Genomic DNA, 27,385 nt, shown 5'->3' on the forward strand with positions numbered 1-27,385 from the left:
CACAAGTGTAGCCTTAAGTAAGAGAGAAAACAAGTTCTAGAGGATTAACAAAACCAAAGAACATAGAACTCTCAATGGTTGAAGGTCCCTTCCATATGGTTTATTCTTGCCTCTCTAAATCAATTACACTTAACCAAATGGTTTATTGCTTCAAAATAGATTTAAACTAAAGAAAACAACATCTCAAGAGTTCAAACTCAAATGCAAAAACTAAGATCATCTTCAAAACTCAAGATTGCTCACAAAACAAATTTTTTTCAAAAAACACACTTCCCCCCACACTTAAACAATGCATTATCCCTAATGCATGCAAAACACATAATGGGAAGAATTAAATCAAATTTGTACAGCATGTAAAAGTGTTGGAAAAAGTTCATTTCATTATTTTTTTTTCGAAAACCCTAAACTAAACAGCAAAGGGAAATAAAGGAAAACAAAGAAACAACAAAAACTAACATAACAATGGAAAAGGAATTTCATTTTTTTTCTAAACTTAATGAATCAGGTTGCATCTCCCCTCACACTTGAAATCAAAATGATATTCACAAACACAAACACAAGCAAAGAATGGTGTACCATATGTGTGCATATGTGACAGCAAGCATATCCCAATTAGAGCTTCACTTGTGTGCTTTGTGAATCAATCAAATCAATCAAAAAGAAATAAGAAGGAGAGATACAACCTTTGAAGACTCATGGAGGATCTTTGAATCTCATTTCAGCAAGTAATGTGGAAGATTCACCCTCATGAAATTTCTTGCATAAGTGGCCATTTGCCTTGAATGTTAAGCTACTTTGAGGATCTTTGAGGGTGATAGTGCCATAGTCAAAAATTTCCTCCACAATGTAAGGGCCCTCCTATTTGGATTAAAGTTTGCCACCAATGAGCTTGAGCCTTATCTTGAACTTAAGCACTTTATCTCCCACTTGAAAATGCTTCCTCAAAATACATTTATCATGAATGAATTTTGCTCTTTCCATGTACAATTTACAGCTCTCATACGCTTCCAATCTCAAACTCCTTCAATTCTTGAAGTTGGAGCTTCCTTGAGGCAGCTACACCCTCCTCACCAAATACACAAGCCTTCACAGCCCAATAGGCTTTGTGCTCAATCTCCACCAGGAGGTGACATTGCTTACCATAGACTAACCTAAATAGAGACATCCTAATGGGTGTCTTGAAGGTGGTCCGGTATACCCAAAGAGCCTCCTCAAGTCTTGAGCTCCAATCCTTCCTATTTGGTCTCACAATCTTTTGAAGGATATACTTGATCTCCTTGTTCGAACACTCGGCTAACCCATTTGTTTGAGGATGATATGGGGTTGCCACCTTGTGTAGAACACCATATTTTTGAAGTAAAGAGGAGATAGTCTTGTTGCAAAAGTATGTCCCTTGGTCTGTGATGATTGCTCTTGGGATGCCAAACCTGTAAAATACATGAGACAAAAGAAACTTTGCCACAACTTTAGCATCATTAGTTCTAGTGGGGATAGCCTCAACCCACCTAGAAATAAAATTAACACAGAATAATATATATTCACAACCATTGGAAGAGGGAAAAGGACCCATGAAATCCATACCCCAAACATCAAAGATCTCACAAAATATAATGGGCACCTGTGGCATTTCATGTCTCTTTCCCAAACTCCTAAAATGTTGACATGCATGACATGCTTTGCAAAATTGATGTGCATCTTTAAAAAGATATGGCCAATATAAACCACAATCTCAGACCTTCTGCCCGGTCCTCCTAACCCCAAAATGATCACCACATGCATAAGTATGACACATCCTCAACACATCATCAATCTCAACATCAGGAACACATCTCCTAATGACACCATCACCATACAATCTCTAAAGAGTAGGTGAATCCCAAACATAATATCTACTTTCCTTAGCAAGCTTCTCCCTAGCATGTCTAGTAATCCCATTTGGAAACACATTATGCACTAATAAATTGACAAAATCAGAATACCAAACAACATTATGGGAAGAAATAGCACATAATGATTTATCTCTAAACTCATCACAAGGGAAATCAAAAGAGGAATTCACCATAATGGAGTCATAAGGCAATTGACTCAAGTGATCCGCCACATGATTTGCTGCTCCACTCCTATCAATGATCTCCAAATTGAACTCTTGAAGTAGAAGCATCCATCTAAGCAAACATGACTTGGTGTCCTTCTTCTTTAAAAGGTACTTCAAGGCCACATGATCTGTAAAACAACAACCTTGGAATGCAATAAGTAAGATCAAAACTTGTCAAGAGCAAATACTAATGCATACAATTCTTTTTTGGTTGTAGTGTAATTGCATTGTGCTTTGTCTAAAGTCCTAGATGCATATGCAATAACATAAGGTAGCTTGTTTTCCCTTTGTCCCAACATAGCCCTAACAGCAAAATTAGAGGCATCACATGAAATCTCAAATGGAATCAACCAATTAGGACTCCTCAAAATAGGAGAGGAAACAAGCTTAGCCTTCAAAGCATTAAATGCATCTCTACAACTTGGAGAGAACTCAAATTTGACATCTTTTTGAAGTAATTGAGACAAGGGATGTGCAATCTTTGAAAAATCTTTAATAAATCTTCTATAAAAAACCCACATGGCCAGGGAAAGATCTCAAGTCCTTGACATTAGTTGGATAGGGCAGAGATGAAATCACTTCAATTTTGGCCCTATCCACCTCAATGCCACGGCTTGAAACTAAGTGGCCCAAGACAATCCCTTACTCAACTATAAAATGGCACTTTTCAAAGTTCAAAATCAAGTTCTTCTCCACACATCTAGCAAGGACTTTATCAAGATTTCTCAAGCAAAGAAGAATAAGAATTCCCATAAATTGTGAAATCATCCATGAACACTTCTATGCAATTTTCAATAAAATCACTAAAAATACCAAACATGTATCTTTGGAAGGTCCCTGGAGCATTACATAATCCAAAAGGCATTCTTCTATATGCAAAGGTACCAAATGGGCAAGTGAAAGTGGTTTTGTGTTGATCAACCGGATCAATGCAAATCTGAAAATAACCATTATATCTATCAAGAAAGTAATAATGAGATTTCCCCTTTAATCTTTCTAACATTTGATCAATAAATAGGAGAGGGAATGGTCTTTCTTGGTTGCCTCATTCAACCTCCTATAATCAATACATACCCTCTAACTATTTTGTATCCTAATAGGAATCAATTCATCATGTTCATTCTTTACCACAGTAATTCCACTCTTCTTGGGCACAACTTGCACTGGAGACACCCATTCACTATCACTAATAGGATAGATTATACCTACACTCAAGAGTTTGGTAACCTCCTTCTTTACCACATCAAGTATGAGAGGATTCAACCTCCTTTATGGTTGCCTTATTGCCTTGGAATTTTCCTCCAACATGATCCTATGTGTGCAAGTTTGAGGGCTAATTCCAGGAATGTCTCCAAGTGTCCACCCAATAGCTTCAATGTTCTTCCTCACTACATCACACAACAAAGACTCTTCTATAGGGGTCAGTGAAGAAGAAACAATAATAGGAAGTTGATTACCATTTCTTAAGTAAAAATACTTAAGATGTGAAGGAAGTGGCTTCAACTCCAGATTGGGTAGCTCAATGATGCTTGGAGGGATCTTTTGCACTTAAATTTGCCTTACTAGATCCATCTCTTTAAGTGGCACATCCAAGCTTCTCACAGCTGCTGTATGTAAAATTTTGTCCAGATTGACTTGCTTGGTTCCAACTTTGTGCCTAACATCCACATCTGATTGGCTTGCTCAAGAATTAATTCCAGGTTTGGCTAGATCTAATTCTAGACTTTCAGTACCAATTTGCATGCCCCTTGGATCATTAACAGCCCTAAAATCACTTTGTTCATGCTTTTCAAGTGTCCTTAAACCTGAAATATCACAAGTAAAACACTCCTCCAACCTTAGAGAATGATTAGGCATAAAAGGATCAAAGCTGTCAAAAATTCCAGAATTAAATTCACTAGAAGAAATCAAATGATGTGATGAAATATGACATGTGGAAGATGAACTAGGGCTATTATTAGATACAATTTTACTCTCATCACTTGATTTAATTACTAAATTAATAGAATTTCCAGAATTGATACTCAAATCATCAAACTCATCTAATGTAAGCAAATCACTCAAGGAAGCATATGTTTAGTCATGTGAGGAACTAGCCAACACAAGTGCTTCAAATGGAGTGCAAGTAGATGAGTGAGGCATATCAAGTATGCTGCCATTCAAATGCTCATGCTTAAGTGAATGCAATTCATCTTGATTTTTCAAATTAAACAAAATTAACACTATGTTATTTCAATTCACACAAATAGAGTCATAAGTGCATGAACAAGTAAAACTAGGCAAAGAGGCAACATCATCCAAGCTAGGAGGCATAGAAACCTCATCAATGATTCCATCAAGTGTATCATCAATGCAATCCACAAAAATAATCAACATAAGAGTTTTTCAAGCTATCAAATATGTTAAATTCAATCTTGCTGTCTAAAAACTCCATGGTAAGTTTACCTTCCTTCATGTTCAATATAGTACTTGATGTCATCATAAAAGGTCTCCCAAGGATGAGTGTGCCTTGGCCTCCTTCTTGCATATCCAACACATAAAAATCTACTGGAAAAACCAAATCCTTGACCTTTACTAAGATGTCTTCCAAGAATCCCTTAGGCTTCCTTGTGCTCTGGTCGGCTAGTTGCAAGATGACACTACAATCTTGAAGACCACTAAGATTAAGGGAAGAATAAATGTGAGTGGGCATCACATTGAGGGCTGCCCCTAGGTCAATCAAGGCTTCTTGAACAAACATATTCCCTATTTGACAAGGAATGGTACATGCCCCCGGATCTCTATACTTTAGAGGGAGTTGTGGCTTGAAGACAGAATTAATATTAAGACTCATTTGAACTGCAACTAATGGTTTGAATCCCTTTTTATTATTGCACAACTCCTTCAAAAACTTTGCACACTTAGGCATGCTTTTTATCATCTCAAGAAATGGTATGTTCACTTCCACCTTCTTTAACATATCAAACACATCATGCCTATCTTCTTCTTGCCCTTTCTTAGCAAATCTAGTCAAGGCCTTAGGGAATGGCATATCCCTTGAAATAGGGTTCCCAATTTGATATTCTTTTGGAGGCTCTCTTCTTCCCAACACCTCTTTCTCCTTAGGCTTGCTTGAATCATTCTCATTTGCCTTAGAATATAGATGAACCATGGCTGTTCCAGCACTGTCTTAGCCTTGATTTGAGATCAATTTCACTTCTTTTCTTAAGCATTCAGGGCTGATCTTGCCCCATTTACATCCTCAACTACAATCTCTTCAATAGAGTCATCCTCATCATCAATTACTTGAGGACTTAGAGAAGTAGGAGGCGTGTTCTTGAGGCTATGTAAGGTACTTAGATGCATATTTAGCTTGCTGTCATAGCAAGTAAAATCACGTGGATCAGCAAGAGAAAGTGGTCTTCCTTCACAAATTTGAGAATTCCTTAAAATAACCTCACTAGGCTTGCTGCCACTATGGTTTGAGGCACTTGGAATGGCTTCAAGAACTCTTCCACTCTTCAACTCAATTATACTAAGGCTCTTTGGATTGATGACAGGTTGAGTTGGGAGCTTTCCACTTCCTTGAGCTTGGCTAATGCTATTTGAATTCCCAAATTGTTGTATCACTAAATCAGTGCTTTATTATTTTGATTCAAGATTATCTAGCCTTTTAAGCATCATGTCCATTTTCAATTCTATCCTAGACACATAAGAATCAAACTTTTGGCCCATAGAAAACATAGCATCATCTATCCTCTCAAGGTAGGAATACATTTGTTTATCACCTCCACCATCTTGAATAGGGATCACTTGAGAATTCTTTGCTTGCACAACCTCTTGATTACCTTTGTAGCTGAAGTTAGGGTACTGCCTCCAACTTGGGTTATATGTGCTCCCATAGTTAGCCTCAAAATTGTTCCTTGCCCCTTAATTATGTTGATAATTGTAGGGCCTTTGTTGTTAAGACACAGCCCCAATATCTTGAGCATGCATGTAATTAGAGGTCATATGCATTGTGGAATTACATATACCACAAATAGGAGCCATTAGAGCATTGTACATAGAAGCAATCTGAGCTTGTGGAGGATTAGAGATAGACATCTTGAAAAAATCCAATTGAGAGTAGATATCCTCCAATTGGGAATTAGCAATAGAAGATTGGCCCACTTAGTGAATACCCCTTGCATCTCTTGAGCTATATTGTTGGTTATTATTTGCAAGCTTTTCCAACAAGGTCCATGTATCATCCGGTGAAAGATCTAATAGAGAGCCATTTGCAGCAGCATCTATAGTCTCTCTATCATGAATTTGCAAACCCGCATGGAAATAATCAATGAGGAACTCCTTGCCCACATTTAGGTATGGACACTTTGCAAGCAACTAAAGAAACCTCATCCAATGCTCATAAAGAGATTCTTGAAGGTGTTGTTAAATCCCCATGATTTGCTTCCTTAGTTGAGAATACTTGGTTGCTGGAAAATATTTTTCAAGGAAGCAATTTCACATCTCCACCCAAGAATTGATGGTCCTTGTGGCAAGAGTATTAAACCATGTGATTGCTTTGTCCTCAAGAGTAAAATAGAAGACCTTGAGCATCAAATTCTCTAAGTTTACTGTGGGAGGTTTCATGGTTGAACAAACCCTCTTAAGTATTTGAAGATGCCTATTAGGATCCTCACCTGCAAGGCCATGGAATTTTGGCAAAGCATTAATCAATGAAGGTTTGATTTCATACTCATTTTGTTCTTGTAAATTTAAAAACAAGCCACTAGGTCTAAATGTGTCAGTGGGTGCTACCATCTCTCTAATACTCCTCCTAGTAGGTATTTCATGTTCATTACCATGCAATCTATTAGCCATACTGTCCAAAATCACAGAATTATCAACTATGGTGTTTGGAAGAGAAGAAGATGCTAAGAACTCTAAGTATTGATCTTTAAATTCAATATAATTTTTACTAAGTTCTTTGCAAGTCCTACAAGACATATAAAGCTCAGAACACCACAAAAATAGCACTAGACCAAAGAAAAATCAAAAATTTGAAAATAGGCAAAAATTCTAAAAACTGGCAGAATTGAAACACACTGAGGCAATATTATTGTAAAAATTTTTTGAACGTGCAAAAAACAAAATTAGCAAAAACTCAAAACTAAAAATTTAAAGCTAAAACACTGAATTAAATGCAAGAATTTTTATAAACAAAATTTCCAAATAGGGAAAGAGATATGCTCATCCAAAGTTAGCCCTGTCTGCCTGGAGTGTCACTGGGAGTCAGCAGTGGACCCTATGTGCTTGTTCAGTGCACAACTCTCTGGTCCCGAATCAAATTGAGCTGAAATTTTTACCTGAAACTTTTAACACACAGAAGGTTATACAGTCTAATTTTCAAGAAAACATTCGTAGTCAATTCTTCCCAGTATTTTTTTGAATTAGGGTCTGCAGCACTGGAATTTCTAGTGAACCTTGTTTCAGTCAAGCAAAAATTCAACCAACTTAATGGCCAAATTAGCAATCATGTTCAACATAAAAAAATGTTTCTAAGATAACCAGGAACACAATGAAAAAGAATCAGCTTAAAAAGATATGTCTAGCAAAAATTATACTTGTCCAAATTTCGTGCAAAATTTCTGGACAGAGCAAATTCTCACAGCTTGCTGGCACTTGAGCTAACCTTGATAGATTTAGCTTGCACGTCTAGAATCAATACTATGGTGACTATATCCAGTAGCAAACAGACCAACAAGTGATCAAATGCTCAGAAAACACAAATCAGCCACCACAACACAAATTCCAGAATTAAGTCAAAATGTAAAACAAATTTAAATAGCAATTGAAACCATAATTTGTATGGCTAGTTGCTCCCCAGCAACTGCGCCAATTAATGAACCCTTTAGTCACCTTGGGTTATCAAATTTTACTAGAATGTAGAAGTGAGCATTCTAGGTTATTTTCCTGGAGAGCAAAGCATACAAATCATTGTTCAAATGCCACAAATTAATATGAATTTTTCAAGTAACTAAACTAACTCTATAATGCAACAATAAATGTTTGTAAAATTTTGTTTTGGTTGTTATGAAATGAATGATGATTATGGTGAGCCCAAGTCAGATTTCCTAACATTAATCATTGATTTCCAGAATTATAACATCATAAACCTTCTTGATTAACCTAAAATGAGACACTTAGAAACCTCTAAGTGTGATGCACCATTTGACTCAATGGACACTAATGAATCTAGGTCAAGTAAACTTAGAAATTAACACTATATTCAGCCTTGTTCTACACAAGTTTCAGACCAAAACTAGTGGAAGAAAAATAGCTTAAGTCAAATTCATATAACTAATATGAATCTAACTCAAGTCTACATAAGAACTTGAACAAGAATCAGCAAGAACTTATGAAATAACCTTAGAACATCAAGGTAAATCATAAATTCCAGAACTGAAAATAGCATAAAAATCTAAATTCAACAATCATATTCTTATCAAATCTGAATTAGAATCACAAATTCCTTAACTAAACATAGGTTTAGAATCGAATCTTCAAAGAATCAAAATAAGAACATGAAATCAAGAAAATAAACACAACAATTACAAATCTGGAAATCTCATAATGTCAAGTCATCTTTCTTGGAGCTCTAAATGATCAGCCTCTCATGCTCTTCCTCTTCACTTGAATCAGACCTTGAGAAGCTCTATGAATGTATGAAGATGAAGATGAAATCTGGAGATAAATGTGTGTTGGATGAAATCTGGAGGAGAAGAAGAAAATGGACAAAAATTTGGAGGAGAATGAAGGCAGAATTCAATGTGAATGAAGGAAAAAGGAGAAGAAATGATTTGGACAGTGAGAGGATGAGAAAATGACGTGATCTGGACAAGAAGATGTGAGAACTGAATCTGGAAGATTGGAGAGTGAATATGAACGAAAATTGAGAGAGAATATGGCTAAAGTGAGAGAGTGGGATTTGAATTATGAAGCTCCAGTCTAAAAATTTAGCTTATGTATGTGTGAATAATGTGAAGATGATGAAACCAAAGTGAGTAGTGATAAAAACAAGGAAAATCCAGATCTAAAGTTGGTTAATTTCCAACTGGAAAATGGAATTAATTGGCTAAAATTCAAACTGAAACTAGTGCCTCATAACTGAATGAATGAGTATGGGAAATGTGACTTGATGCATGGATAAAAATTTAATTCCCCTTAGCTTGCTTCAGTTCCACGTGAGTTTCATGCATTTCAGACTAAATCATGCCTAAATTGCTCTTTGATTGCCTCATGATGATGTCAGCTATTGCTTCCCATTTCTCATGATGATGTCATGCAATGAATTCTTGGATCAGGTCTCACGCACATGTGCTCATGACTTGCCCATTATTTATTTAATTTCCTCAATAAATTTATGAAATTAGGCTTGCCAACTCAACATTAATTAAATCTGAAGATGACACCATTCAGCCCTTCATATGCTCTTGACCTCTCTAAAATTGTTGACCAAGTCTTTGCTCCTTGATTTCAAGATTGCCCTCACATAAATCTGAAAATAAAAACACAATACTACATAAATTCTAAAAAGAAAAATTAAAAAGGAAGAAAATGAGAATTTAGGCCCAAAAATCCAATCAAGCGTCTTAAAGTCTCAAACCATCCACCAAATAACATTATTAGGGTCTATATAGTCAATGTGTGAAACATAGCTAAAATTCGAGAAACAAACCCTAATATGCACTATTTGGTGTCAAAAACCAAGTGTATAACATGTAAAATATGAAGTAGATCAGTTGTCTTCCCAAGAGCATAAGCTGATATCTTCCATTTACAACCATTAACATTGTATTTGATAATCATCTTCTTAGGGCTTTTTGTTACAAATATGTAACCAAACCTATGAGTGAGGCTGTATTTATATAGTACTTTTCTAAATACAATTGCATCATCAAATGCCTGGCCAATACCCATAAATAAATCCTTCCATTTTACCGAATTAACCTCAGGCAGTGGTGCAAGAGCATTTTATGTTGAACATGGCAAAGAGGGTAATATACTTTCAAGCTCTTGCCTACAGGGAGATCCTGACAGTGACCATGGTAACAAATCCTCCATCCTACATTCATAATTACTCACAAGTCAATATAAATGGTGATTAAATTAATTAAACACACAAATAACTAAGAACAACAACTTACTCCATCGAATTATCCATTACTCTATGTATTTCATTATCATTTGTCTCAACATATACATGTGTTGAGTTATCGTTATACTTTATTAAATGTTGTACTCCCTCATCGTCTAATAGATCTATGTATGTGTTTTCACTAAACTTCACTATAAATTTCAAGTCAGTTGCACTACTTTCAACTCCTATCACTGATAACACCATCCTCAACAGCCCTTCATGATTTATGCCTTTTCTAATCAATTTAAAAATTAATCTCCTACCTTCATAGGTCATCTTTCTTTATGAATTTTTTACAAAATATCCATCAACATGAAGATAATAAAATACTTCTTTTGCTGAAGTACTTGCCATATGGGAAATAAACCTGGAACAACTACAAGTAACATACAAATTTAGTACTTCACAACTATCCATTCCATAATCTCAACCTTAACTACATAAATTCAGCATTCATGTTACGTTTTTCAACATTCACGCACTTTTCAACATAGATTAGAAAAATTCAGCATCCATGTTACATCTTTCTTGGTTTTCACTCCTCAACTTTTTCAACTGTGTCATTCTCGAAAATCATTTCTTGCACATGTCTATATATATAGTCTATTAATCATTAAGAAGATTACTTTTTTCTCTAGGTATAAAACAAAGAGAAATGGTGCAAGATAGCATTTGTAAAGACTAAAACATTCTTTGTGTGCATGCATGACAGAGGACGTGTGTAAAAGAAGAAAACAAAGCAATGGAAGAGAAATGGAAGAAGATGTAGATTTCTCTTGCGTGCATGGCAGAGGACAAAACATAAAAGAAGCAATGCATATAATTACCTATTAGAAGATGATTATGCACTCCACTATTTTTTCCCTAACATTTTCAATGAACGAGAGCACATCCCATCAGAATTTTTCCTGTTGAAAAACAAGAAAACAGAGCACACAAGATGAGCTTCTTTCCTATTGCCTTTCAGTGTTTAGTGAGGGGGCAGTTTTGTAAACTTAGGTTTGTTTTTTATCCCATGGTCTTTAATTGGGATTTCTATTTTTCAAGGTTCGTAATTGAAATTAATGTCCTTAGGGGGTCCTTAATTGTCATTCTCCCAACTTCCATTGCCGAATAATGATTGATAAATTAGGATTTTGCAAATAACCAGCTAGAATAAAGGTGTATATGTGTATCTATGTAAGTGAAGATCAGTTTAGGATTAGGATTGCCTCTTTTAAGGATTAAATATACAATGTTTCTGATTATATTCAATGTACACAATCTTTTTCCTTTTCATATGTTGAGTGCTAGTGGATGCCTTAAGAATTATGAGTAATTATGGAATAAAATAATTAAGAAGATTTATTTACAAAAAAATATGTTTTGGCCAAAAATATATGTAAATATTTTATTAAGATCCTGTATTTAAGAGAGGAAAACCATTATTAAAAAATTATTTCAGCGATAAAGTAATGAAATCAGAAAGAAAATAATTAGATAACAAGAAATTCTAAAAATGGAAATATAAGCAAAGCAATAGCAGAAAGGGTACATTTTATAGAGGAGTAACTATAGTGGTTTTCTAATTCACTTTCATTTATATACGTGTAAAAGACTTTGAGATTGTTCGCCAATCATAAAGATTAACACATCCTTATCCAGAAAAAAAAAAAAAAAAGACTAACGCATGGATTTACATTGTATCTATACAAACATAATGATATTCATTAACCAAAGTCAAGGATTCATCGATGCATGTCATTCGGTATACACAAATAATTTGTAGTTAGAGTTTTTTTTTTTTGCAATGTATATAAATTAATAGTATTTATTAATTAATAATATTTATTAAGTTTGTGTATTGAATGCTTTAGATGTAAAAGAATGGAGTGAGACAATAATAATAGGATATAAATGAATATTATTGCTCTTGTTTGTGTATATTTTAGAGAACAAAGGAGCATGTAAATAATACAACTCTAATGTGCAAGATTTAAATTTCTACCTTTTAAAAATCCATTTTATTTTTTAAATTTTTTGGTTAAATCTCTTTCAATATATGCCATTCCCAAACTACTCATAATTCCGCATACATTGGCATTTGCATACACTCATCAACACAAGGAAAGGGTGAATTAGATACATTATATATTTGAAAATTTAAATGCTATTCTATAATTAATAATTAATCATTAGAAAAGACCTATACCTCAACTTATTCTCTCTCTCTCTCTCTCTCTCTCTCTCTCTCGCCCACACAAAAAGACATACAATCACCCATTCACACACTTGCACGTGCAGAGGCACACATTTCTTGTACAAGTTTATTTACATGTTATTGATAAAATTCTATGGAGAAAAAGATAGTATTAAATCAATTGTATGTGCGGCAAAGGGCCGGGTCCCCTTTTATTTCTCTCTTATTGTAAGAGAGAGCTTGTTGTTTGTCTTGCGTGTTGTGTCGGTGGATCTAGGTTACTCTCCGCTATGCTCTCAGCATGAGAGGGTTTGAGGTAGGCGCGTGCGTTTTCCAGCAATTGAGAGTGTTTGGATGGTGATGGATCATCTCTTCGATTTGCAATCTAATGGTGAATCACTCAGATCTGGCTTCCCTGAGTTGCGGTGGAGGTATATTTTACTTGAACTCATCAAACATTGTAATTTTATTTAGATCTAGCATGAAAGTATTCGTGGTTGATGAGTTCAAGGTGTGGATTTTGCAAGCTCGTGATTCGATCTCTATGGTGACGATGGTTGTGATCTAAGTTTCCTCTTTGAAATTTTGTTGGTTTGCTCTAAGTTACTTTGGGTGATGATCGGTTTTTGGCATTAGGTTTTATCGATTGGCTTACAACAATTGACTAGAAACCAGCATTTAGGGGCCAAAAAAAGAAAAATTTTCACCGGTGTGGTGGGCTAAATTAATTTCAACAATCTTTATAAACAAAATAAGAATTTTTTTTTTCCTTAAAGAAGTTAGTTTTTTGCTTAAAGTTTTTCTGATTTTGTTAGCAATGGTTTTGTCTTGTTTGTCCACTAATCTTCTTGTTTGCTTAGTGTTTTATCTTCATTTATGGTTGGCTTGATTTAAGAAAAAAACCTATTGACTGTGTTGGTATTTGTTTTCACACTCATTGTTAACCATGAAGTCTGACAAAGCATACAAAGAAGACGAAGATAAAGAGGATAAAAATACCATTCAGCATCATGGCGTGTGTTGATCTATGCCTATCAAATCAACGATATACCAAAGGTACATTTATGTGTATTTTAATTTAATTTTATATATATATATATATATATGTGATCTTATAAATGATTCAACCTTTATAACATCTCTTGATGCTAATTTGCAAATAATTCTGGATGATATGATATTTCATTGATCATGTAAGCTAATTAGATAAATCATTTCCATGCTACAAGCACTTACAACGAATATTGTGGTTATATTAATCTGACTATTCTTTAACAAAATAAATTTATAAAATTAGATAAACATCCCTTTTGTGGAAGACCAAAGCGGCAATGGACTAAGACAAGCAAAAGAGGTTCAAGCAAACAATCCAATTAATTTCCTCTCTTTGTCAATTTCATGATATTATTTAATAAACAATAATGGTCTTTTTAATTTAATAGAAATAAATTGGGCCTTGTAAGTTCTAAGTGGAATGACTAATTTTGTAGGCGGAACCAAAACTTGGAGAAGTCTATGCTTGCTTTGCTCGATCTGTCAAGTTAATGGGTTATAAGAAACTATATGTTAGCATTTTACATTAATCATATACTAAGACTCTTCACTTACACTAAAATAACTTAAGCTGGTTGGGAAGGACTCACTACACACTTATATACAACAACAACAACAACAACAACAAGCCTTTATCCCACTAGGTGGGGTCGGCTACATGGATTGCAAGACGCCATTGTGCTCTATCATTTATTAAGCTTTTAGAAATATTATTAATTAAGAGATCACGTTCAACAACTTCCAAGAGTGTTCTCTTAGGCCTTCTTCTACCTCTCTTAATCGGACTCAAAGTTATATGTTCCACTCTTCTCACTGGTGCCTCCCTTGGTCTTCTTTGTACATGTCCAAACCATCTCAACCGATTTTCTACCATTTTTTCCTCAATAGGTGCCACCCTCACTTTTTCACGTACGTGCTCATTTCGAATTTTATCTTTACGTGTATGTCCGCACATCCATCGTAACATTCTCATCTCTGCTACTCCAACTTTATGCTCTTGCTGTCCCATTAGAGCCCAGCATTCACTACTATATAACATTACCAGTCTGATAGCAGTACGATAAAACTTTCCTTTAAGTTTATTAGGCACCTTACGGTCACAAATAACTCCTTTAGCTTTTCTCCAATTAAACCACCCAGCTTGAATTCTATGTGAAATATCTCCACTGATTTCGCCATCATTTTGAATAATGGCTCCCAAATATCTAAACTTTTCCACTTGAGGTATAATTTGATCTCCCAATTTCACTTCCAAATTATTTTCGAATAGTCCTTTACCAAATTTACAATATAAATATTCTGTCTTACTTCTACTCAGACGAAAACCTTTCGACTCCAATGTCCTCCTCCATAACTCAAGTTTACAATTAACCTCTTCTCTTGTCTCTGCTATAAGAACTATATCATCCGCGAAGAGCATCACTACACACTTATATAGTTGTAATTAATTATCTTATTACTCAATGATCACACATCTAATACTTTAGACTTTCGAGTTAGTCATACTTCTCAAATATGTTCTTATCACTAAAATGTGTGTTTTGTAGGTTTATTCAATCTTATCCAAGGGTTCCTGATGCAGCCTAACCCAAAACATTAAATCACCTCTATTACTAGCAAACATGGAGTTCTGACGAGGTAACAAAATCATGTCCATTCATATACGATTTCAAGCCAGAACATGCATCCACGGGTGCTTTTGATGGCTAGTCATGCAGTCATGACTAGCACCATGTTTCTAGTCTATTACAAACCTGCAAGTCTACGGTTTTGACGTTTGTGACAATGTAAGCTAATTGCTGAGATCGTGATGCCTAATATAATTTATGTTGGCGTTGAGGATGGAGATAATTTAGATGTTGTCATGAGCACAAAATCAAAGAAAAAAGCCTATTCTAAAATACTAGCTTGTTGGGTTAAAGAGCCCCTCATATTAATCCCACTCCACTTTTGAGACTCGTCAATATAAGACTCATGGTAAATTTTTTATTCAATTCTCATAATCGCTTGTTAATCCTTTCTTACCAAATCAACGACATACCAAAGGTATATCAATGGTTATTTGACATCATATATTCATTTTCAATTTTATACATGTGTGTGTGTTCTTCAAATTGTAATATGTTCACACGCATGCAATGCCTTTTTTCATTAGTCTTTACATATTTGTTCAAGTATAGCGTTAAGTAATATTGTTAAGTAATTTTTGTTTCTTTGAACTTTTTCTAATGGTTAAAATGTCTACTACTACTGCTGCTACTGCTAATACTAATACTAATACTAATACTAATATTAATACTAATACTATTACTATTACTATTATTATTATTATTATTATTATTATTATTATTATTATTAGATGTTCAGTGACGAGAGGTGGAGACGAATTTGAAATGCGTTAATGTAATTAAGTTATTTTACATTTTGATTCTCATATGTCTCACTGACTTCTCTACAAAATAATCATGTGTAAATCCATTTGTATTTCCATCTCACATGGGATTATCAAGTTTTGTTCCTCAAAGTTATGCATGGTTTTCGAAAATGGCATATCATTTAAACAAGAAGTACAAATAGGTTTTTTGTGAGATTATTTTCTTTCTTTTTAAATCATAATAATGACACCATCATATTGGTATGTTGATTATTTAGTAGATTGACGTAAATGATCAGCATAGAAAGGCATTTTTATGCAAGTTATCGTAAATAATATACTATAACGATTAAAAGACTATATTATTTTATCAGTAGAGACGTGAAGATAATCCAATAATGAGCTCAATGAAGGAGCCATAAAAAATCTAAATGACCAAAATATCTATAGAAGAATGATAACAAAGTGTGTTGTTGAAAATCAAGACTTTTGCATCTTGTGATTATATTTTAGTGACAAGCTCCCACAAAAGCTTGTATTTGTAATAAAAAATCTGAAGTATGTGATTTTAAAAATTGGAGGTAGGTCAAGTAGTAGACTAAACCAAGATAAATGAATGTGTCCACTCTTTTTACTCAAACTTATTTCTTACTCACAAATTTGTGCATAAATTGTTCTACACTTTGCTTCCTCTTTTTAGTTGGAAACAGATTTTGAGAAAATTTTAATAACACCTAATTCCCCCTCTCTTAGATGCCAGTTTGATTCTATAGATTTTTCTAAAAAAAAAATCTTTTTCACTATATGTCATTCCATAACTACTCTTAATTCCTTATATAATTGTGTCAGCAAACACTCAGCTTAAGGAAATGGGAAATTAGATACCGGGTTAGGTTTGTATACATGTATCTTTGTACATGGAGATTAGTTTACGGTTATGTGTGCCTGTTCCAAGGAAGAAAAACTGATTTATTTTTCCAATATACAATGTATCTGTTTATATACAATGTATATCTGAAAATTTAAACTATCTGCTACTATAATTAATAATCATTATCAAAAGTCATAAACCTAAACTTATTCTCTCTGTCGTTGGATCTCGATTACTCTCTCCCCTATGTTATCCACGTTAGATGTGAGCAAACTCAAACTCAAACTGAAAATCAAATTGAATTTTGTTATTTGACTTTATCTATTTGGTTTTTTGTTTTGATTCATTGTTTTTTTTTAAAACATATGTCAGTTGATCGATTCAATTTAATTAGTAAGATTTAAAATTGAATTGACCAAACCATCCAAATTATCATGTATATATAATTTATTAATTTATAAATAATATTTAGTTTATTAATTACTTTATTTTATTTCATTCTTTTAATTTTATACTTAAATAAAATTAAATAAATATAATTTGATAAGTTGAAACCAAACCCCTCATTAAAATCTACTATCACTTTGCATACCCAATTTTATATATAAGCTTTGTCTATTTTAGTAGAAAAAATAACAAAATTAGCACAAGTCCAAGCAACCCAACATGAAGCCCAAAATCGAATTAACCGACTGTGAATTGTTAAATTTTAATTTACTCTTTGTTCGGTTCAATTTGGTTCGTATTTTTAGCATTGTTTGATTGATCGATTTTATATATTTTGGCACCAAACCAAAGCAACCAATGTGTAGTGACCCAAAATTTAATTGATATTAAAGTTTATAATAAGATATTTCAAATGTATTTTTATTAATTTTGTAACAAATATAATAAGGAAGATGGTGCTCTTGTTTGGTGGCTACCTTTAGTTTTGGGTTCGAATCCTCAAGGAAGAGTTGTGTTTTATTTTGTCTTAACTTATGAGAAATTACAAAAATGCCCTCCACTTGACCATCAGATATTTTCTTCCCTCTTCTTTTCCAATTAGTCTCGCATTTTATCCAAGGGAGAGGCAGAGAATATATTTCAAGAAGCTTCAAGTCTGGTTCACCATCTTCCTCTGTTTGCTGTCATCAATATCGAAGTGGGTGTGCCGGTGGTTGCTGTTTGTTCCCTCTGTCCAACATCGATCCTCATCTTCCCTCTGTCCACCGCGTCTCCCCATCTATTGTTCGTCTGCTATGATAGTTGCTGTCAGATCTCCTTCGAGCAGCAACGTTGCCCTGTTCCTGGGTGGTCTGGAGACGTCACCGTTTTGGTGGCCATGGGATGCTCTACTCTTTCCTTTTCTTCTCATGCTTCGTGCGATTTCTTCTCCTTCTTGCTCGCTCTCCACCTCTGTCTGTCTTCCTCGGTACCTGCTCTAACTTCAGCGTTCATGTTCGGGTTACGGATGGGTGAGAAACACAGTTGCCGGAGCCATTGGCAGTGCTGTCTCGAGCTTCGACTGGTGCTGTTGATCCGGTTTCTTTCCTTTATTGTGAGCTGCATTCAGTTTTGCCTCTCCCCTGCTCAACCATCTTAATCATCTCCTTCTCATTGCTCTGTGCCATGGAGATCTAAGGTCAATAACTTCAAATCTTTCTCATTTCTTTTTCTTTTTCTTGTGCTGAATCTCTATTCATGTTAGTAGTGACAATAGTTTTTGATTCCCTTTTCTTGTTCAGTTGTTGGCTGTACCGTTGAAGATGATTTGAGTTTATTTTCTTGAGTTAAATTCATTTCTTTATATTAGAGGAATGGAGATTGGGAGATTGATTGATTAAAATTACTTATTGTAAAATTTTGGAGGTTGGAAAGGAAGAAGGAGTAGTTTGGTTGAGTTTAAAAAAATTTACGCATAGAAAGTGCTTGACAAAATGATTGTTAGGAAAGTGAAATTGAAGAGGATGAGATTAGTATTAGTTATATAATTAATGCCCATAAGTGTTGGATGAAATGCCTACTAGGAGGACTTTGCTGATTCCTATTTTTGAAATTTCATTGATCCTGAATTTTAATAGGGATGTTGTCATCATGAAATTAATTGTGATTATTTGAATTCTTGAAAATGGAGAGTTTGTTGAAAAAAAATATTTAATTGGATGCTAGAGGTTTTATGAATGGATTGGAAATGATGTATACTTGGTGACTTGATAAAATGTTAATGATGAAAAAAAAATGTGTAAGGCTTCAGTTCTAAAGTTTCAAATTTAGTAGAGTTTAATTTTGTTAAGGATGATGTTAAAAAGGAACTATTGTATTGTTTGAAGGTTTAATAAAAGTCTTAATATGATATATAGGGTATTTGAAAAATGAGTTTGATTGAAGTTGCAAGAGGTGAAATTTGATCTCTTGAGAATTTCAGGTAAGTAGATATCATCCCAACTAATTTATCAATTAATTTTTCTTATTAAAATTTATTTTGTTACTTTGATTATTTTAATAATAATTATGTTGATTAGTGCATACTTGGTTAATTAAATTTTCTCATTTTTAAGTTTTAAGACGGTGGTGAAAAATGATTCATCATAGCATATGAATGTTTTACCTTTTATGAGATATCTTTTCAGGATTAATGAAATTCCTTTTCATTAGCATTGGCAATTTGTGATTATTTAATAAATGCAAGCATGAACATTGGATATGAAATTTAATTCTGGCAAGTTTTAATGGTTAAAAGTATTTATGCGAGTTTGATTTTGAGAATGAAAATTGTATTTTAAAAGTGATGATTTTCTCGCATATTTGAAAATGATTTAAAAAAAATTTTATACAAAACACTGGTTGCTAACGGCAGTTCCGTTAGCCCTTGGTGCGCCATGGTACACCTAGCTAGCAGGGTGTTTATAGGAAGTGCTAGCCCCGTGCGATGGCTAACGCACGTGGAATGGAGGGATGATTATTCGTGAGCATTGTACTCACATTTGTTTCATGGCTTCAAGTTGCGTTTGGTTAGCATTACCCTTATGGATTGTGTATTCACGTTTGTTTTGTGGCTTCAAGCTACGTTTGGTTACACACTTTCGTGGACTGTGTGTCCACGTTTGCTTTCGTGGCACAAGCCATGTTTGGTTAGTTTTCTTCGTGGACTTTGTGTCTACGTTTGTTAATTATTCTAATAAGTCCCTATAATTATGAATCCAATCATTTGATGATTTCATGTTCTATTGGTTTTTATTTAGTAGTTTATTTATAAATATTTATTTCATTTATGTGCTTTCTTGAAATCAAGTGATATTATCATTTACTATGATAGTTCAATAATTTGAGATTTTATTTGAAATTTATAGAGCTATTTTATTATGAAGTTTATTAAATTTTTATGAAAATTTTGTCTATTTAACTTACATAACTATTTCAAACTTTTTATTTTATTTATGTTCTATTGTTTATTGTTGGGACGTTATTCACTGAAAAATTATTTGTGTCTCATATGCCTTAGTTGACGTTGATCTTGCTACCGACCTTGAGTACTTATAGACAGGTGGAGGGTTGATTGAAATTTTCTTTTGATGTAATTATTACTGTTTATGTATCTTATTTTTATTTTATTTTTTGAAAAGTACAGTTAGGTGCTCCACATAAGCTATAATTAGGACTTTTATTTATTTTATATATATGCTGTCTGTCGACTGGAAGGAGCTAAGCTCCTGATTTATTTGACTTTTTGACTGCATCAATGTATTGTATAAATTTGGGAGATCACATTTACAAGAAGAGGTTTTGTTAAAATTTCTACGAACATGTTGAAAATTGGTTATAATTATTAGTGTCAAAGGTGTTATAATTTCAAAATAAATCTGATTTCATTTTAGAAATAGAATGAACTTACGATTTAAGGCTTACGGGGAGGTGTGAAACGATTCACCTCTTGTGCCGGTCACTCTCCAAATTTGGAGCATAACACGATGCTCACCCCTACTCCACATGGTTGTCGTTTGAGGAAGGCGTGTGTGTTGTTGGGTCAATGTGTGTGTGGATGGTGATGGATCATCTCTTCGATTGGCAACTGAAGGAGAATCACTCATATCTGGAATTCCTGAGTTATGATGGAGGTGCATTTTGCTCAAACTCATCAAATATTGCAATTTTATCTAGATCTGGTATGAAATGCTTCTGGTTGATCAATTATGCAAGCTTGTGATTTGATCTCTATGGTAAGGATGGTTGGGATCTCAAAAGCCTCGTCATTGACATTTTGGTGGTGTCATTTTGCTCTCTATGTTAAGTCATTTTGTGTTATGATTGGTTTTTGGCATACGTTTTCCTGATTTGGCTTACAAGGATGGATCTAAGAGCTAGCCTTTAGGGGCGAACAAATGAAAATTTTCCTCAAAATATGGGCTAAAATTAATTTTAACAATGTTTACAAACAAAATAAGAATGTTTTTCTCTTAGAGTTGTTGGTTATTTGCTTAGTGTTTTTCTAATTTGGTTAGGAAAGGTTTTGCCTTGTTTGTGCATGATTGTTTGTGTTTGTTTAGTATGTTCTCTTCAATTATTGTTGGCTTGATTTAAAGAGAAATTAATAGACTGTTTGGGTATTTGTTTTCTGTCATTATTATTAACCATGAAGTCTGGCAAAGCATACCATGATGATGGGGAGAGAAAGAAAATAAAAATTCATTCAATGTCATGGCCCGGGTTTATCTATGCCTATCGAATCAATCATATACCAAGGTATACTTTACTGAGTATTTCAATTCGATATATATATATTTATATATTTAATCACATGGTCAAACCTTTATAACATCTTGATTCTTATATGCAAAGAATTATGGTTGATATAACATATATTTCTTTGAAACATTATCATGTAAGTTTATTAGATAAATCATCTCTATGCAACCACATACCCCAAATCAAGATCATTTGATATTATTTTGTGGTCACATTAATCTGATTATTCTTTAACAAATAAGTTTATAAAATCTGATAAATTTACCTCTTGTATTGAAGACCAAATTAAAGATGCAATATGTTGAGAGAAGAACAAAAGGTTCAAGCTAATTAATCATCCAATTGATTTCAAGCTTTGTAAAGTTCATGCTCCTGCCTCATGTGTCTCAATGACACTATACGGTAAGATCCTTGAGTACCAAGCATTGACATTGTTTTAGAGCATTTTTTTATCAAGTTCAAGAAATAAAAATACTTACAAACATATATTTTTTATAAATTTAAACAAAGGGTCTTCCATATATAACCATTTTCACATCAACCACTATAACTATTTTATAATCTTTCTAACTTTGAACTCTATCCTTTGAATTAGTTCTCTTTTGTTGATTGATTATGATCATATAAAATTTTCTTTTTAAGCTGTGAAATCATGTCAAAAGAAAGTTGACATTACAATTGTGATTGATTATAACCAATGGTCAATACCATAGTTCAAGCAGAAATATTTTGAATTGAATAAAAATGTGGCAATTGTATTTATGGAATTTAACATTTCTCCATGACCATTATGTGGATTAATTGTTTCTTGTGTCTTGTAAAAGCTCATATTGTATGTTCTTTGACTTTTAAAATCCATAACCCTTCAGCTTTTGACCTTCATTTTGACATGTAATTGAGTCAATGTTGTAGAATTGTGCAAGCTAATTAAGAGGCAAAGTTAATGTTTCTTTAATGTTATGAAGAATAAGTTCAAACACTTCAACATTATGCTTTGCAACTGCAGAAATTATTGCTTGAACTGAAAATGAAGAAAGTGAAGTATACATGGGAACTATGAGAGTAAACTTGATTTTAGATGATGATCCTCTAAGAGAAAGTTCTCTTTCAAAGAAATTCATGAAATTCATTGTTTCTAAATCTCCTTGAAAAAAGTTAAGCTTGTGAGTGATTGTCAATATGTGTTCCCATTTTTTGGACAATGTTCGTATCATGGGAAGAAATGAAACAATATGCGAAAGGACATTATCATATGTGTCATTCAAGCTTATACGCCTACCATCAATGCCTTTCTTATTATTTTATAGGTAAGAATTTTTTAGCTCTAAGTAGGAGTACTTGTCACTTCATCTCATGCAATTGCCACCATATTTTTGTGTTTTACAAGCCTAGTTTTTGCTTTAAACATCATCCATTATTATGTATTTATTTTTATTGGAATACATGTTAGTGTAACTTATAATAGGAGCAATCTTAAAGGAGTAACTGTGGAAATACATGTCACTTGTCATGAAACATAAAGGCCTGAGAAAGATAGAAATAGCTTGTCATTCATGTTTGCTATATATATTCTTGTAGTTATGACTATTCCACATTATACGGTCGTTTTCTGTGAACCACACGTTTTGGTCTCCATCTTATCAAAAGCTAATATTATTTAAACTTTATGAATGGACAGAGGAGCATAAATTAGAATATTTTGAGGCTCATGACAATGTTTGCTAAGATCATGAAACCTAATAAAGTTAATGTTGAAGTTGAGGATGGGAGACAAAAAAGTTATTATATAAGCACAAATTCAAAAGAAAAGCATATTTTAAAAGACTAGCCCATTAGTTGGAAGATTTTCTTATACTTATAAACTCTATTACAATTGTGAAGATCCCCGATATAAAACTTGTGACAAATGCTTTATTGAATCTTCATTATTGCCTGTTAATTTTTGCTCACCAAAGTTAATGATATACAATGGTTATTTGACATAATATATCCATTTTCTTGTGTGCATGTGTACATACATACATACATATATATTCAAATCGTGTAATATCTTCAAACGAATGCAATGGCCTTTTTATTAGACTTTACATATAAATTCAAGCAAAGGATTGAGCAATATAGGTTTAATGTTAAGTACTTTTTGTTTCTTTAGACTTTTCTAATGGTTAAAATGTCTATTATTGCCAGATGTTCCATGAGGTAGGAAGGTGGAGATGAATTCAAGAGCGTTAATGTAATTAAATTCTTTTACGTTTGAATTCTCATATGTCTAACTTTGACTTCCGTACAAAATAATCTGTAAATTTATGTATATCTCCATCTCATATGGAATTGTCAAGTTTTGTCCCTCAAAGTTGTGCATAAGTTTCGAAAAATAGAATATTATTAAAAACAAAAGGTATAAATATAAATAGGTGTGTTGTGAGATTATTTTCTTTCCTTTTAAATAATAATAATGACATCATTCAATTGGTTAGGTTGTTAATTATTTAGTGCATTGACAATGTGACATAAATAATCCACATAGAAAGAAATTTTCATGTCATGGTAACTATATAAATAGCATGCAAACAATTAAACGATTATATTATATTAACTGTAATGGTGTGAAGATAATCCATTAATGAGCTCAATGAAGGAGCCATAAAAAATCACTCGTGACCAAAATATCTATGTAATCTATTTTGTCAAGTTGTGTTTAAACATTGAGAAATTATAGTTTGATATTAACAATTTGTCATCTATTTTGGAGTTTTAGAAGTAAATTGTAGTTTAAATTTTGAAAAGTTGTTATTTAAATATTAAAAAGTTGTAATTCAAAATTTGACAAGTGGTTCTTTCACTAGTATTTTAACATTGACTACTTATTATATGACCGGGCAATTTCTTGATGTTTATTTTTTTATAAGTTGAGACCAATCTGATTTAATTTAATAGAAATAAATAAAAAATATTTTGTCTATGAGAATTTTTGTTATATTTATATTTGTCTCACTTGTCTTTTTTGCCTTATTATACATGTGGCTGTTATATAATATGTCTGTGGGTTGTTCGATGAACTAATAGATAAAGAACTAATTTAGACTTAGAGAGATAGATGCAAATAACCAACTTAGAGATAATTTTGGATATGTGATGACTTAAATTGTAGCTTAATGAATTATTTAAGGCCTCAATAAGTTTTGAGGAGCTAATTCAACCTTAGATAAATACACTCTCATGTACTAAAAAAATGATAATTAAGATACTTTAGAAATAGTTGTCACTATAAGTAAGGGAGAATAACATAATTAATTTAGAGTAAGCCATCCCAATAAGTGAATCTCAATCTCTAAAACTCATTTGATTGGTTGGTTATCCATTTTTATTATTGTTCTTTGTCATGTGTTAATTAAATATTAATCTCTTTTTCAATTATTTGCTTTTCTAAAATAGCAAAGTTAACTATTTTCCTTTGGGTTTGACTCTAGAATACTCTAAGAATTATTACTATATCGATCTTGTATACACACAGGAGCAATCACTTAGAATACTCCAGGATCTTATTACTGCATTGATCATGTGCATTTACGGTAGAGATCACTTCCATTGCCGAATAATGATTCATAAATTAGGATTTTGCAAATAACCAGCAAGAATAAAGGTGTATATATGTATCTTTGTAAGTGAAGATCAGTTTTGCATTAGGATTGCCTCTTTTAAGGATGATTTTTAATCATAGAAAAACAAATTTAATGTTTAAATATACAATGTTTCTGATTATATTCAATGGAGTGCAAGCGGATGCCTTAAGAATTATGAGTCATGACGGAATAAAATAAGTAAGAAGATTTATTTGCAAAAAAATATGTTTTGGCCCCAAATATATGAAAATCTTTCATTAAGATTCTGTATTTAAGAGAGGAAAACCTTTATTAAAAAATATTTTAGTGATAAAGTAATGAAATGAGAAAGAAAATAATTAGATAACAAGAAATTCTAAGACTAATGGAAATATAAGCAAAGCAATAGCAGAATGGGTAAATTTTAGAGAGGAGTAACAAAGTACGCTAGAGTGGCTTTCTAATTCACTTTCATTCATATAGGTGTAAAAGACTTTGATATTGTTCGTCAATCATAAATGATTAACACATCCTTATCCAAAAAAAAAAAAAAGGACTAAGACATGGATTTACACTATATCCATACAAACATAATGATATTCATTAAGCAAAATCAAGGATTCATCCATGCATTTGGTATACACAAATAAGTTTTAGTTAGAGTTTTGTTTTATTGCAATGTATATAAATTAATAATATTTATTAAGTTTGTATATTGAATGCCTTAGATGTAAAAGAATGGAGCGAGACAATAATAATAGGATAGAAATGAATATTATTGTTCTTGTTTGTGTATATTTAGAGAACAAAGGATCATATAAATAATACAATTCTAATGTGTGCAAGATTTAAATTTATTTACCTTTTAAAAATCCATTTTATTTTTAAATATTTTGGTTAAATCTTTTGCATGATGTGCCATTCCTAACTACTCATAATTCCGCATACATTGGCAATAGCAGACGCTCATCAACATAAGGAAAGGGGGAATTAGATACATTATATATTTGAAAATTTAAATGCTACTCCATAATTAATAATTAATCAGTAGAAAAAGACCTATACCTAAACTTATTCTCTCCCCCTCTCTCACACCCACAGACAAAGACATACAATCACTCATTCACACACTCGCACGTGCAGGGGCACACATTTCTCGTAGCACTTTATTTACATGTTATTAATAAAATTCTCTTGAGAAAAAGATTGTAATCAATTGTATGTGTGGCAAAGGGCCGGTCCCCTTTTATTTCTCTCTTATTGTAAGAGAGAGCTTGTTGTTCGTCGTGCATTTTTTGTCGATGGATCTAGGTTACTCTCTGCCCTATGCTCTCAGCGTGAGAGGATTTGAGGTAGGCGCATGTGTTTTCCAGCTAATGAGAGTGTTGGGATAGTGATGGATCATCTCTTCGATTTGCAATCTAATGGTGAATCAGTCAGATCTGGCTTCCTTGAGTTGCGGTGGAGGTATGTTTCACTTAAACTCATCAAACATTGTAATTTTATTTAGATCTAGCATGAAACTATTCGTTGTTGGTGAGTTGAAGGCGTGGATTTTGCATGCTCGTGATTCGATCTCTATGGCGACTATGGTTGTGATCTAAGTTTATTCTTTGAAATTTTGGGGGTGTGCTTTTGCTCTTTTCTTTAATTTACTTTGGGTGATGATCGGTTTTTGGCATTAGGTTTTACCGATTGGCTTACAACAATTGACTAGAAATCAGCATTTAGGGGCCAAAAAATGAAAGATTTTCACCAGTGTGGTGGGCTAAATTAATTTCAACAATCTTTATAAACAAAATAAGAATTTTTTTTCCCCTTCAAGTTGTTAGTTTTTTTGCTTAAAGTTTTTCTGATTTTGTTAGCAGTGGTTTTTGTCTTGTTTGTGCATTAATCTTCTTGTTTGCTTAGTGTTTTATCTTCATTTATGTTTGGCTTGATTTAAGAAAAAAACCTATTGACTGTGTTGGTATTTGTTTTCACACTCATTGTTAACCATGAAGTCTGACAAAGCATACAATGAAGATGAAGATAAAGAGGATAAAAATATCATTCAGCATCATGGCGTGTGTTGATCTATGCCTATCAAATCAACGATATACCAAAGGTACATTTATGTGTATTTTAATTTAATTATATATATATATATATATATATGATCATATGTATATGGTTCAACCTTTATAATATCTCTTGATGCTAATTTGCAAATAATTCTGGATGATATGATATTTCATTGATCATGTACGCTAATTAGATAAATCATTTCCATGCTACAAGCACTTACAACAAATATTGTGGCTATATTAATCTGACTATTCTTTA

The 27,385-nt window shown here is 32.9% G+C and overlaps 1 protein-coding gene and 1 long non-coding RNA gene across 2 annotated transcripts; one reads left to right on the forward strand and one right to left on the reverse strand.

The window, feature by feature from the left end:
• Positions 1-997: 997 nt before the first annotated feature.
• Positions 998-5,246, reverse strand: LOC129312818 (uncharacterized). Its single transcript, XM_054955590.1, has 4 exons — positions 4,541-5,246; positions 3,829-3,900; positions 1,980-2,223; positions 998-1,505 (listed from the first exon to the last, which is right to left on the reverse strand). The coding sequence occupies exons 1-4, from the start codon at positions 5,244-5,246 to the stop codon at positions 998-1,000; spliced, it is 1,530 nt and encodes a 509-aa protein (XP_054811565.1).
• A 12,601-nt stretch (positions 5,247-17,847) lies between these two features.
• On the forward strand, positions 17,848-23,794 carry LOC129313420 (uncharacterized). Its single transcript, XR_008594017.1, has 4 exons — positions 17,848-18,357; positions 19,076-21,455; positions 21,738-21,860; positions 23,646-23,794. It is a non-coding gene; the product is annotated as an uncharacterized LOC129313420 (long non-coding RNA).
• Positions 23,795-27,385: the final 3,591 nt, after the last annotated feature.

This window comes from Prosopis cineraria, unplaced genomic scaffold, assembly GCF_029017545.1.
Source record: "Prosopis cineraria cultivar Desert tree isolate PC_DT_omini unplaced genomic scaffold, ASM2901754v1 PC1, whole genome shotgun sequence".
NCBI lineage: Eukaryota > Viridiplantae > Streptophyta > Magnoliopsida > Fabales > Fabaceae > Prosopis > Prosopis cineraria.

Coding starts and splice junctions, on each gene's coding strand:
- LOC129312818 (XM_054955590.1), bottom strand. CDS start 5,246: ATGGTTCATCTATATTCTAAGGCAAATGAGAATGATTCAAGCAAGCCT. Junction 3,901..4,540: donor TATATTGAACATGAAGGAAG/GTAAACTTACCA, acceptor GTGATATTTCAG/GTTTAAGGACACTTGAAAAG. Junction 1,506..1,979: donor TCTTCCCATAATGTTGTTTG/GTATTCTGATTT, acceptor TTTTATTTCTAG/GTGGGTTGAGGCTATCCCCA.